Below are 13,040 nucleotides of genomic sequence, written 5' to 3' on the forward strand. Positions count from 1 at the left end.
AGTAGTAATCTGCCTGTGCGCTGAAGCAAAAATGAAACCCTGGGCCAAAGGACGTGTACAACAGAGACCACAAGGCAAAATAGTTACGTGGCAGACACAAAATATTAGCAGCAAAAACAGTGCGAAGCATAATCACAAATCAAAACCTCAACATATCAGCAGAATTAGTGCAGAGTTCACTGGCCCATTATTCCAATAGGTATGACGTGGTAAGAAAATTCAAAATATATAAGACCCTTATTAGACCTGTAGTGACATATGGCTCAGAAGCCTGGAACCTTTTAGTTGATGATGCAAATAAATTAAAGATATTTGAAAGAAAGATTATTAGACGAAAATATGGCCCAATTCAAGACCAGAATGGTTGGGAGGATAAGGACGAATGCTGAAATACAAAACATATTAGACCAGGAGGATATAGTTAGATTTATTAAGGCACAGAGACTGCAATGGCTTGGCCACGTGGAAAGAATGGGGGAAGATCGAATGCCAAGAAAAGTAGTTAAATCCCGATTAGACAAAAGACGGCGACAAGGAAGGCCCCGTTATAGATGGAGTGATGAAGTTGAAGCTGACTTGAGGGCAATGAACATCCGCCCATGGAGACCAGCCGCTCAGGATCGAAGTAGATGGCGGACTATCATAGAAGAGGCCAAGGCTCACACAGGGCTGTAGCGCCGGATAAGTAAGTAAGTAAGTATGACGTGGTAAGTGCATAGTAAGCAGGAAAAAAAAAAAAGAGGGGAAGTTAGGACTGCTAGGGTAGCTCAAAGAACAAAGTTCAAAATCACAAAAATGTATTGATAACACCCAAAGAAGAAAGAGTTTTACAATCAGGGATTTCCACAAATTCCAACATTAAATTGTGATATCATTACTTCTAATCATAAATGAAGAATTTAAAGTACGTTATGGTGCTCATTAAGGAAGACGTTCTTTAAGATCGTGACTAGAATTTTACAATGTTGGTTTGGCAATACAAAGAAGACTATAAAAATAACTGATCATTCGACCATGACTAGACCTAGGTATAATTACGTAGATACAAATAGCATGACCATGAAAGGTAATGCTTCTGAGATCGTGACTATGCTGAAGTCAAGTCGAGAGCTTAGGAAAAGTATCCTTCCGCGTGCGAGCACGCCCCCTATTCCCCCTTCCCATCTCCGTTCTCCATCTCTGCCAAAACCAGCTTATAATTAACGTTGTGTATCTATTTGACAAGTACTTCATTCTCAAATAGTGAAGCATCAAAAGAAATAACTTCCTTTCACATAGCTGTACTTTGATTACGTACCATGCCTATTTATTCCTTTATTGACCATGTAAAACCTACAGATTACTGACGAATACCGAGGCAAGAGAAGCAAGGTTTATTTTTGTTTCTAAAGCAATTTTGTGTTAGGCACACGGGGACTTCCAACGTAAGTATACAATTCCGCTCTCGTGCAACGACTGTTAGTGGCAGTTTCTCACAGTTCAACAAGCTGAAAAATCCCCCTGTGAGTGGGATTTCAAAATACAATGTTTCCAGGAATGTTGTTAATATTGTAGTCTCGTCATTCAGAAGGTAAAAACGAACTCATGACAACATTTCTGCAGGTAGAGGGCGGTTACGAATATAAAGAAGTACAAATTATTATTATTATTATTATTATTATTATTATTATTATTATTATTATTATTATTGTTGTTGTTACCATGGTTTGGTGGTTTAGCAGAGGTGAAAGAAGGTGCGGGGGTGAACAGGTCTCAGAATACGAAATTAAAGTTAAGATAAAATTTAACAAGGTTATATTTTCTTTTCAAAATTAAGAAATAACAAATAGAACAGGTACCCAGTAGCCGAAACACAAATCGATAATGTACAATTACAGTGATAACAGGATTTGGGCTCCGAGAGCCAGACACACACTTCTTGAGCTATAAGCCCAACTTTACGATATATAGAATTCAACAAAGGGGCAGAAGACCCCTATCATGCCCAGGAGCACTTGCTCCCAATTACACAGTAAAGCCTCCTCGAGGCGCGCAGAAAACAAAAATTTTAGAAAGAGCAACCTGCTCTTAAGTTCGAGCCTATCAAAGGCCACACCAAACTCCACTTTCAAGTTGTCCTCCAAGGACATGAAAACAGGGGTAAAAATACCCAACCTACTGAGGCCTATTAAGTAAAGAAACAGGTCATTTACATGGCCTCTAAAATACCAACTTGAGAGGAGGCGTTCTTGCACTCCTAATACACTTTATATAAAACCTACTTGGCACTAGGCCGTTACTGCAAGGGCTAATCCCATACTAGAGAGGTGACTTATAGAAGGAGACAATTTACATTACATTAAGGAAGAAACGGTTGAGAAAATAAGTTCACCTCAACGCAATATGAGTGGGAGCTCGAGAGGGTTAAGCACTCTCTATCCCAATATGTAGTTTAAAAGATAGAATTGATACTAAGTGTCTTTACATTTTAGGGGAAAAGTTACATGGTAGAAAGGCTTCGGATCTGCCCCGAGAGTTAAACTGCTGAGCTAGCAAGAAAAGAAGTTATTAAACGGCCATTACCTGGTGGCTGAACTGCTGCCGAAGAAAGAGGCGCTTCCCGCCCCCTGCTACGTACTTTACACACTGATAGATGTTACTGAAGTGGCGCGGAGACCCGAAAATCAGCAGTTTATATACCCTCGTGGAAAGTTCGAGGCGTTTCAGGAATGAGAACACCCTCCCACAAGAATTTTATTGGCTAACCACGAAAACCCCTACACAAGATGAAGAAGAAACACATTATTGGTGGAAAATTAATTACAGAAATTCCTTATTGGTTAAATTCAAAACTGGCGGAAAGAAAGGGTTCATATTGCCAACTTAAACAAACTTACGAACACAAAATTTCTCCCAAAACATAGTTCTTTCACTTCGCACTAGGGTGCATAATTGTAGTTCTTCAGTAGTGCCATCTGGAAGAGAATGTCCACACTTCTTACTACAGGCAAAACAAAATACATCGAAAACGACCCTTCAAAATTTACAAGTAGTGACATCTTCTGAGAAACTTGAAAATTAACACAGTAGATAAAGTTCAGACTTCCTCCAGTAGAGGAGTTTCAGCTGGCGCAAAGTTTGAATTAGCGGCGTGGAGGTGTACCGTCCGGTACAATTATTATTATTATTATTATTATTATTATTATTATCGAATACGCCCAGGATCCTATTCCCATGTCGTGTTAAGGCCCTTCCTGTTTTATTTATGGTGAGTGCATAATTCGAACTGAGCTGACACATAGGCCTACTGACGAACAGCCAAACGAGCAAACGTTTTCTATCAATCACATAATTGTGGCATGCAGCTTAGTTGAGTGACATTTTCCTTATCACCTTGATTGCTTGTTTACATATTGAGACACTTTCTTAAAACTAAATTTTCAGCGACTTTACAGAAACGTGTCATCAGAAAGACTCACGACATACATAAACAGCCACAGGAGAGCATATGATATAGTACCACAAGAAAACATAAGAATTCCCTTTCGACCGTTCGCTGGAGACTTGGATTTTCCGTGGAGTTAAAAATTCCACGCGAGCGGCGTAAACACTGTACCGGTACACAGAAACGCCGGTCAGCTGCACGGTCTTTTTCACCATGTCTTCCACAGTCCACAGCAGATTCTAATCTCGTAGGCTACTGTAAACGTTTAAAACAATTTGGTTTAGATTTCCTACATAATTTTTCTCCACTTTTGTTAGTTTTAAAGTATTTCAGAGGGGACTCAAGTGTCACAGCATCACACACGTCTTGCTCACAGCTGGCAGCGATTATGAATATTGAACTGCTGTTGCAACCAGTATTGCCAACAGTTGTCTTGTCTTCAACATCGCAAATATTATGCGAACTTATCAGCAATGGAATGAACTCGAACAAAGCTTACTAAGTACACAGTGCAATAAGATATCGATCTCATATTAAATAATTATTATTTTGCTACATGCACCACTGGGAACAATAGCTATTCATAGCCATCTACGTATGAAATATAAGAGTTGGTAACGAATCCGAATAACATACAACCTGTGATATATTTCCCATATTTAAACAGGGCAAAAATTTTTAATTCGTCAAGTCAGTTCACCCGAATAACTAATCAAACTGAAGGAATCTCCTGACTTCAAGAACAAGTAACAAACCTAGGGAACTATTTAGCGCTGCGGAAGCCTTTTCACCGACCAGAAGTCTAACATCAGAGGAACTGCTAAGGTCTTGTGTTGACGCTCAGTATAGAGTACTTTGATAATAGAACAATTTTATCGACATTAAGAAGAGATCAAAATAATTATTTTTACACCTTAGGAAAATATGTACAATAGCTAAACACCGATATTCATAGTACATGAAACACGAAGGCCACTTTTACAAATTTAGAATCATGGAAATTATGGAAAGGAAAAAAGATTAGGGGGACAGAAAAGGAAAGGAGAGGAAATAATAAGCAATATTAACAGTGACAAAAAGAGAGAAAAAAATAGGAGTGGCGAGGATGGGAGATGGTAAAGATCAGGCTGCAATAATTGAAAGTTATTCTATCACACGCACCCAGGTCGTATATAAAAGTTCCGTATTAGTCAGTCTTTCACTTAGTTCAGTATTAAAACATTCGCCCATGCTATGAGTCCTTGTGGCAGAATAGTGCAAAATTTAATAATTAAGCATTGACGATAACAGTTCATGAAATACGTAGCGAGAACTGCCCTACAAAGGGCTGAGTTTGAAATACAAATAAGGCCTGAGGGGGAAAGTTGGAGAAGATTAATCCAGAGTATCTAGAGTAACATAATAAAGTTCTGCTCACCCAGCATAGTGAAGGTAACACCAAGTCATGTTGAAGATGGAAAAAATTTTAAAATCGCAACGGACCAGCCGTGCATAACAGTTCCTGCTCCCTCCGCTCGAGTTAACACAGAATGCCTGACTGCCGGTAACAGGGCAGCGTCAACTTATATAGTGCAAGAGAAGCGGAGCCGAGAACATGCAAGAACATCGTGACGTATTAGAATGGAAGCCAGGAAGTAGAGGCAGCAAACAGTCGCAGGTGGGCCGTGTGAGCAGATGGTGCAAGATGAGTTGAGTTGCAATGTAGACAGCAACAAGCCAGTGAAGTAGGGAGAAGGTAAGATCAAACATCAACGTAGTGAATATGATTAGAGAGCTCGTAACAGGCATCACCGAAGTAATTATGGTAAATGTGTACTCGTTTAATCCCGGAATTTCTGTCTGATTTATCATTTTTTTTTTAAAATTATAATGGGCAATGTATCTCAAATTGATCTTCATTTTGTAAAGTAGGTGTAATCATAAGATTGTAATTGTTGGCAGATTCCTGGATATACTCGCAAAGAAGGTGGTGTGTGGTATTACTCCTCCAAGGCTGTGGACCTTGTTCAGGATTACATCAAGAAGTTTCCAGAATTGTTTGACTACCTCAATTACCACACTGGTAATGATGTCTTCTATGAGTCAGATATATTTCCAGACAAGCCAGAGTAAGTTGAAACTTCTTCACATTTTATTTTTATGGATAGAATTTGAGAATTCATGTTCATTTTTCCTTGTTTTATCTTGACATTTATTGTAATTTTGTATCAGTTACACTTCGATATTCCATCCAGATCAGTGTAATTTAAAACAATGTTGAATTGGAAACTTGTCATTTTGCTTGATTATTTTTCATATTTTCTGGTTAATCATTATCAATAAATGATCTGCACTTAGGGCTGTCACCTAGGTGGCAGTTTCCCTATAAATTGTTTACTTAGCTTTTTCTTAAATATTTTCAAAGATCTTTGATTTTGTTAATGTATTCTAATCCCTTACTCCTTATCCTATAAATGAAGAATAGCCCCAATTTGTCCTCTTGAATTCCAACTTTATCTTCATATTATAATCTTTCCTACTTGCATTTAAGTCAGTCTGAACTGTACAACCATGCCGACATTGGTAATCTGAAACTTGGCGATTTACTTTCAAGTAGTTCCTTATGGGTATTACTTGGTCTTGCATTGCCATCGTGAAGCCTTCTGTCTCGGGAAACAATTGCCAGCAGAATGTTTAATAAATATTAAAGTTTATTTATTCCACCTATTCAATACATAGAGATTTTAATTAAGAATTAAATCTTGAATAAAATTATAGGGACATGTTTCGCCCTTTAATTAAGGGCATCCTCAGCCTTAATCTCAATCTGAAAGGTAATTAATCAGGTACTTGATTGTATTTAAATTACATGTGAAAGTGAGAATGATGTTGGAAATATGCTTCAAATGGTGAGTGGTTGACAATAGTTATGATATTTTTAAAATGAAGCCTTAAGAAAGTCGTAAATACAAATAGTCGTAAATGTATACACTTTCTTGAATGTCCTTGTTTAAAAATTGGTAACAAATTGTATACTAGTAGTTTTATAAGAATGCAAAATGTTACGTTAAATCTTGTAAAGTGGCGCCCTGTGGAGGTTGAGGGCGTTAGAGAAAACTTTTGGATCCTAAACAGATCGAACGTCAGAATAATGATAAAAAATGTAGTTGATTACACATATTAAAGCTAGTAAAGAGACGTTACCGTTGCTCACTTCAAGTGAGGTTTACAATAAATTGTTACGTTGAAACAAGTAAAGCGGGGCCTTGTGATGGTTGAGGGTGTTAGATAAAATTATCGGGTCTTAAACAGTTCAAATGTCAGGAAAATGATGAAGAATGTAGTTAATAACTCAGAGTGGAGTTTAAACACATTTTTTAAAAAAATTTATTAAAGAGACGTTTCTGCTGTTCACATTAAGAGGGGTTTATAATAATATACAGTAGAAGTCTGTTATAGCGGGAATTCACAACGGCGAGAAATTTACTCGCTATAACGGATTGTCGTTATATCCGATTTTGTATAAAAGTCTGAAAAAATTCATACACATGAAAATTTGGTACCGGTATGTAAACGGCAATCGGTTTGTTCAAAACTTGCATTTTCGCAGATGATACACACTACGGCTTACTTGTTATTTTTCGAAATCCAATACTACGTGAAAGTGTATGTTTAGTTTCATTCTGAAAAATATATAGTATCGTATTTCTACGAATAACACGAACCCCACTTTTTCCTTCAAAAAATTAAAATCAGGCTCAAAAAGTATTTTGTAAAATCATATGAATGCCTTTGTTGTACAGTAGGCCTACGCATTTCAGACTATTTTTAGACGCCGAACATTGTCTTTCGTCATGCCGTATTTTTTTGCGTTTGCACAAATTATTCTTTATTTCCGCGGGTTTAACGACCACTAACTTATAATTGGCATAATAATACCAAAGAGAACCCGTTGAAAATTTGTCGGCAATACCTATACCATGCGGCTCTACAATACGACGATCCATCAGGAAATTATTCTTGCTGTGTATAAAACTGTTACTTTTACTCAGGGTCAGATATAACCAGCTACCGCTGCACGCACGTCTCGCTTGCCGCCTAGCGATGTACTGTATAAGCCTAATCGCGGACGTTGAAAGTCAACGAACGAGTTTAATGCGCCATGGTATGGCCATTCCGCCCTTGTGATTTTCGTGCACATACCTAACAATTTCATCTTCGACTTCTTTAAAGCGTCCTTGCTGCGCACCACTGAATGCATTTTTTGTACAGTACCCATTTCTTAGCTCTTTGTCTTCACGCTGACGCCAAATATTGGCTTTAGTTAGGCCTATGCCGTATTTTCTTGCGGCTGCACAATTACTTTACATTTCCGAGTGTTTAATAACCATTAACTTAAAATTGGTATCATAACATCGGCGAGAACCGTTTGAAAATTTGCCGGCAATACCTTTTCCACGAATCTTTACAATACAACTATCCATCACGAAAATATTTCTGCTGTCTATAAACCTTGATTTTACTAAGCGTCAAGTACAATAGACGCGTTATAAGTCTGCCACTGAGTAGCCGGCCTGTCTAAGAATTCGAAGGCTCCCATGTTTTGATGCCATTCTGCAGATTTGAGAAACGTTTTTGTAGAGGCTAATAGAACGTCATTCTTTCTTCACTATTTCCCGAGATCCAGTGACGTTACACACAGGCACTGTACAACCGGTTGTCGCGGCTAGCGATGCATTATAAAGAGGTGGTCGTTTATTGTCAACGAGTTTTGTGTGTGCGTGCGCGTGCGGTGGTGAAAAGAAGCAGCGTAGTTACCGCGGTAGTTGCCAGTGGTATCCATTAACTTACTGATTCTGAGAAGAAAAAAAAGTCTTGGATTCGGAGAAATACGGTATCACTTTAGAGGTTTCTGTGGCAAACACTTCAGCTTTCTTCTTCAAACGGCGTCACCTAACCTGACCGTATATGTATCATGAAAACATATTTGAAACACATTTAGAAAAATGATAACCTCCTCGCTAAAAATTTACATGTAAATAGCCTTTCCGAAATTTAACTAGACGCGAGAAGATATTAACTATCCTTTGAAATCAGTGATGTACCCTGTCATATCTTGAGGTGTATCACATTCTTACTTAATTTCCGTATGTAACATTAAAATTAAAAGATCGTTTACCACAGCCTTTATTTTTAACGAGTTAACAATTGCTTCATTTAAACAAGGAATTTCATTTTGTCCGTATTTTTCCTAACATCCTTAACAATTGCTATCGGCCACGTTATTTATGCATTTATTATGAAAATGTGTTATCCTCTTTAATTTCGAATTTTTTTTAGAGAATAGCAGTCGACGGGAAATACTAATCGACTCCAACATCGCCTTTGAATGTCAACGAGAGAGCTCGTAAATGCACATAGTGAGAAAACTATACCGTGCCGAAGATGACCAATCGCATTTTGTAGCCAATGTTTCAGTTTTTCTTGTTCAAACAGCGTCACCTAGCCTAACTTATCCGTATTATACGTATGATGAAAACACACTTCAAGCGCCAGTAGAGAAATGATAACCTTCTTGCTATAAATGTCCATAATAGCTTTTCCGTAATTTATCCAGACGCGAGAAAATAGAAACTAACCTCTGAAATCAGTTATACACTCTACCATATCCCGAGGTGTATCCCATTCTTACTAAATTGCAGTATTTAGCCTTAAAATTAAGCGACCATTTAGTCGGCACTTACTTTTCACGAGTTAACAACCGTTATCGGACACGTTATTTACGCATTTATTGCGAAATTGTCCTCTTTCATTTCGAATTTTCTTTACGGAACAGCAGTCGACGGGTACTACTAATCGACTCCGACATCGCCTGCGAATGTCGACGAGAAAACTCGCTAGTGGACATAGGGAGGAAACTATACCGAAGGTAATTGATCGCATGCAATATAATCGCTGGGTTGCATAAATATCGGGAACGGAAAAATCGCACACGCTTAATCGCTCGTAATAACGGATGCATCAGTGATAGGTCTCTCGCTGTAACCGAAGGACGACACATAGTTTAATATAGGAATTTTGAAGGGACATAAATATATTGTCGCTATAACGGAGTTCTCGTTATATACCGTACTCGCTATTGCGGACTTCTACTGTAATTTTATTCAAGATTTAATTCTTAATTAAAATCTCTATTTATGTTCGTGTTTGTGGGTTACTGTAGTCACGTCCTAGTTCGTGAACCATGGGCAACGGCTGAGTGCCCTAGTAAGTGGTCCTGAGAGTCGGGATACCAGTTGCTATGGAATGAGAGTGGGCATCTCGGACATATTCTGAGTCGTGGCCCTCCTTGTGCTCAGGCGGCTTGGACTATACAATTCACCGGTGGTCCATAACCCGTTAGAGGAGAGATCCTCACTTGGATTATGTGCAAGTAGGGTAGCATCCTGCTTCATGAATTTACCGAGCTCAGAACATTTTAAGCAAGCCTCGGACCTATGGGAGTAATGGAGTCCCACTCCCATATGACAGGCGAGGGACTCCTTGGAAACAACTTGGCGAACAAAATGGAATTCGATGGGGAGCTATCAATATTAATGGGGCTTATGGAAGAAAGAAAGTAGAACTGGCTGAGTCAGCAAAGAGGATGCATCTGGATGTGCTAGGGGTAAGTGATATTCGGGTAAGGGAAGATAGGAGATTATAAAGTGTACTTGACGGGTGTTAGAAAGGGAAGGGCAGAGTCTGGGGTAGGGCTCTTTATCAGGAACACCATTGCACGCAACATAGTTTCTGTTAGGCACGTAAATGAGTGAATGATGTGGGTAGATTTGACAGTTGCAGGAATTAGGACTAAAATTGTTTCCGTGTATTCACCATGTGAGGGTGCAGATGAGGACGAAGTTGACAAGTTTTATGAAGCATTGAGTGACATCATGGTCAGGGTCAACAGCAAGGATAGAGTAGTGCTAACGGGCGATTTCAATGCATGAATTGGGAATAGAACTGAAGGATACGAAAGGGTGATTGGTAAATGTGGAGAAGATATGGAAGCTAACGGGAATGGGAAGCATCTGCTGGACTTCTGTGCTAGTATGACTTTAGCTGTCACGAATACATTCTTCAAGTATAAGGCTATTCACCGCTACACATGCGAGGCTAGGGGTACCAGATCCATAATAGACTATATCTTAACAGACTTTGAATTCAGGAAATCTGTTAGGAATGTACGAGTTTTTAACGGATTTTTTGATGATACAGACCACTATCTGATCTGTAGTGAACTAAGTATCTCTAGGCCTAGGGTAGAGAAAGTGAAATCTGTCTGCAAACGAATAAGGGTAGAAAATCTCCAGGATGAGGAAATTAGACAGAAGTACATGGATATGATTAGTGAGAAGTTTCGAACAGTAGACAGTAAGCAGATTCAGGATATAGAAAGTCAATGGGTGGCATACAGGGATGCTGTAGTAGAAACAGCAAGGGAATGCCTAGGAACAACTGTGTGTTGTAAAGATGGGAAAAGGTGAACATCTTGGTGGAATGATGAAGTGAGAGCAGCCTGTAAACGTAAAAAGAAGGCTTATCAGAAATGGCTCCAAACAAGGGCCGAGGCAGACAGGGATTTGTACGTAGATGAAAGAATCAGAGCGAAACAAATAGTTGTTGATTCCAAAAAGAAGTCATGGGAAGATTTTGGTAATAACCTGGAAAGGCTAGGTCAAGCAGTAAGGAAATCTTTCTGGACTGTAATAAAGGAAGGGAGGGAAAAGGAAATGAACAGTGTTTTGAGTAATTCAGGTGAACTCGTAATAGAGATCCCAGGGAATCACTGGAGAGGTGAAGGGAATATTTTGATCATCTCAATGTAAAAGGAAATCATCCTGGTGGTGTTGCAAACAGCCAGGCTCATGGGGAGGAGGAAAATGATGGTGAAATTATGCTTGAGGAAGTGGAAAGGATGGTAAGAAAACTCCATTGTCATAAGGCAACAGGAATAGATGAAATTAGACCTGAAATGGTGAAGTATAGTGGGAAGGCAGGGATGAAATGGCTTCATAGAGTAGTAAAATTAGCATGGAGTGTTGGTAAGGTACCTTCAGATTAGACAAAAGCGGTAATTGCACCAATCTATAAGCAAAAGAACAGGAAGGATTACAACAGTTATCGAGGTATCTCATTGATTGGTATACCAGGCAAAGTATTCACTGGCATATTGGAAGCGAGGGTGCGATAAATCGTTGAGAGAAAGTTGGATGAAAACCAGTGTGGTTTCAGACCACAGACAGGCTGTCAGTATCAGATTTTCAGTATGCACCACGTAATTGAAAAATGCTACGAGAGGAATAGGCAGTTGTGTTTATGTTTCGTAGATCTAGATAAAGCATACGACAGGGTACCGAGGGAAAAGATGATCCCCATACTGGGGGACTATGGAATTAAAGGTAGATTATTAAAAACAAGCAAAGGCATTTATGTTTACAATTGGGCTTCAGTGTGAATTGATGGTAGAATGAGTTCTCGGTTCAGGGTACTTACAGGGGTTAGACAAGGCTGTAATCTTTCACCTTTGCTGTTCATAGTTTACATGGATCATCTGCTGAAAGGTATAAAATGGCAGGGAGGGATTCAGTTAGATGGAAATGTAGTAAGCCGTTTGGCCTATGCTGACGACTTGGTCTTAATGGCAGACTGTGTCGAAAGCCTGCAGTCTAATATCTTGGAACTTGAAAATAGGTGCAATGAGTATGGTATGAAAATTAGCCTCTCGAAGACTAAATTGATGTCGGTAGGTAAGAAATTCAACAGAATTGAATGTCAGATTGGTGATACAAAGCTAGAACAGGTCGATAATTTCAAGTATTTAGGTTGTGTGTTTTCCCAGGTTGGTAATATAGTAAGTGAGATTGAATCAAGGTGTAGTAAAGCTAATGCAGTGAGCTCACAGTTGCGATCAGCAGTATTCTGTAAGAAGGAAGTCAGCTCCCAGAGGAAACTATCTTTACATCGGTCTGTTTTCAGACCAACATTGCTTTATGGGAGTGAAAGCTGGGTGGACTCAGGATATCTTATTCATAAGTTAGAAGTAACAGACATGAAAGTAGCAAGAATGATTGCTGGTACAAACAGGTGGGAACAATGGCGGGAGTGTACTCGGAATGAGGAGATAAACGCTAATTTAGGAATGAACTCTATGGATGTAGCTGTACGCATAAACCGGCTTCGGTGGTGGGATCATGTGAGGCGTATGGAGGAGGATAGGTTACCTAGGAGAATAATGGACTGTGTTATGGAGGGTAAGAGAAGTAGAGGTAGACCAAGATGACGATGGTTAGACTCGGTTTCTAACGATTTAAAGATAAGAGGTATGGAACTAAATGAGGCCACAACACTAGTTGCAAATCGAGGATTGTGGCAACGTTTAATAAATTCTCAGAGGCTTGCAGACTGAACGCTGAAAGGCATAGCAGTCTATAATGATAATGTATGTATGTATATATGTATTGAATAGGTGGAATAAATAAACTTTAATATTTATTTAACTTCATTGTACATTTCACTACGGACCAAAATATGAGAATTATAACATGTAAAGCAGAATGTTTTCCATGAAGTAGTTTACTCATCCATTTGTTCT

General features: G+C 38.9%; 1 protein-coding gene across 1 annotated transcript in view; it reads left to right on the forward strand.

Annotated features, from left to right (window-relative positions):
• The window catches only part of pcm (pacman), a 668,873-nt gene that overhangs the window by 346,138 nt on the left and 309,695 nt on the right, over positions 1-13,040 (forward strand). The window contains exon 21 of the mRNA XM_067150369.2: positions 5,366-5,532. Coding sequence (XP_067006470.2) covers positions 5,366-5,532 — 167 coding nt within the window. The remainder of the gene's footprint in view (positions 1-5,365; positions 5,533-13,040) is intronic.

Source organism: Anabrus simplex, chromosome 6 (genome assembly GCF_040414725.1).
Source record: "Anabrus simplex isolate iqAnaSimp1 chromosome 6, ASM4041472v1, whole genome shotgun sequence".
NCBI lineage: Eukaryota > Metazoa > Arthropoda > Insecta > Orthoptera > Tettigoniidae > Anabrus > Anabrus simplex.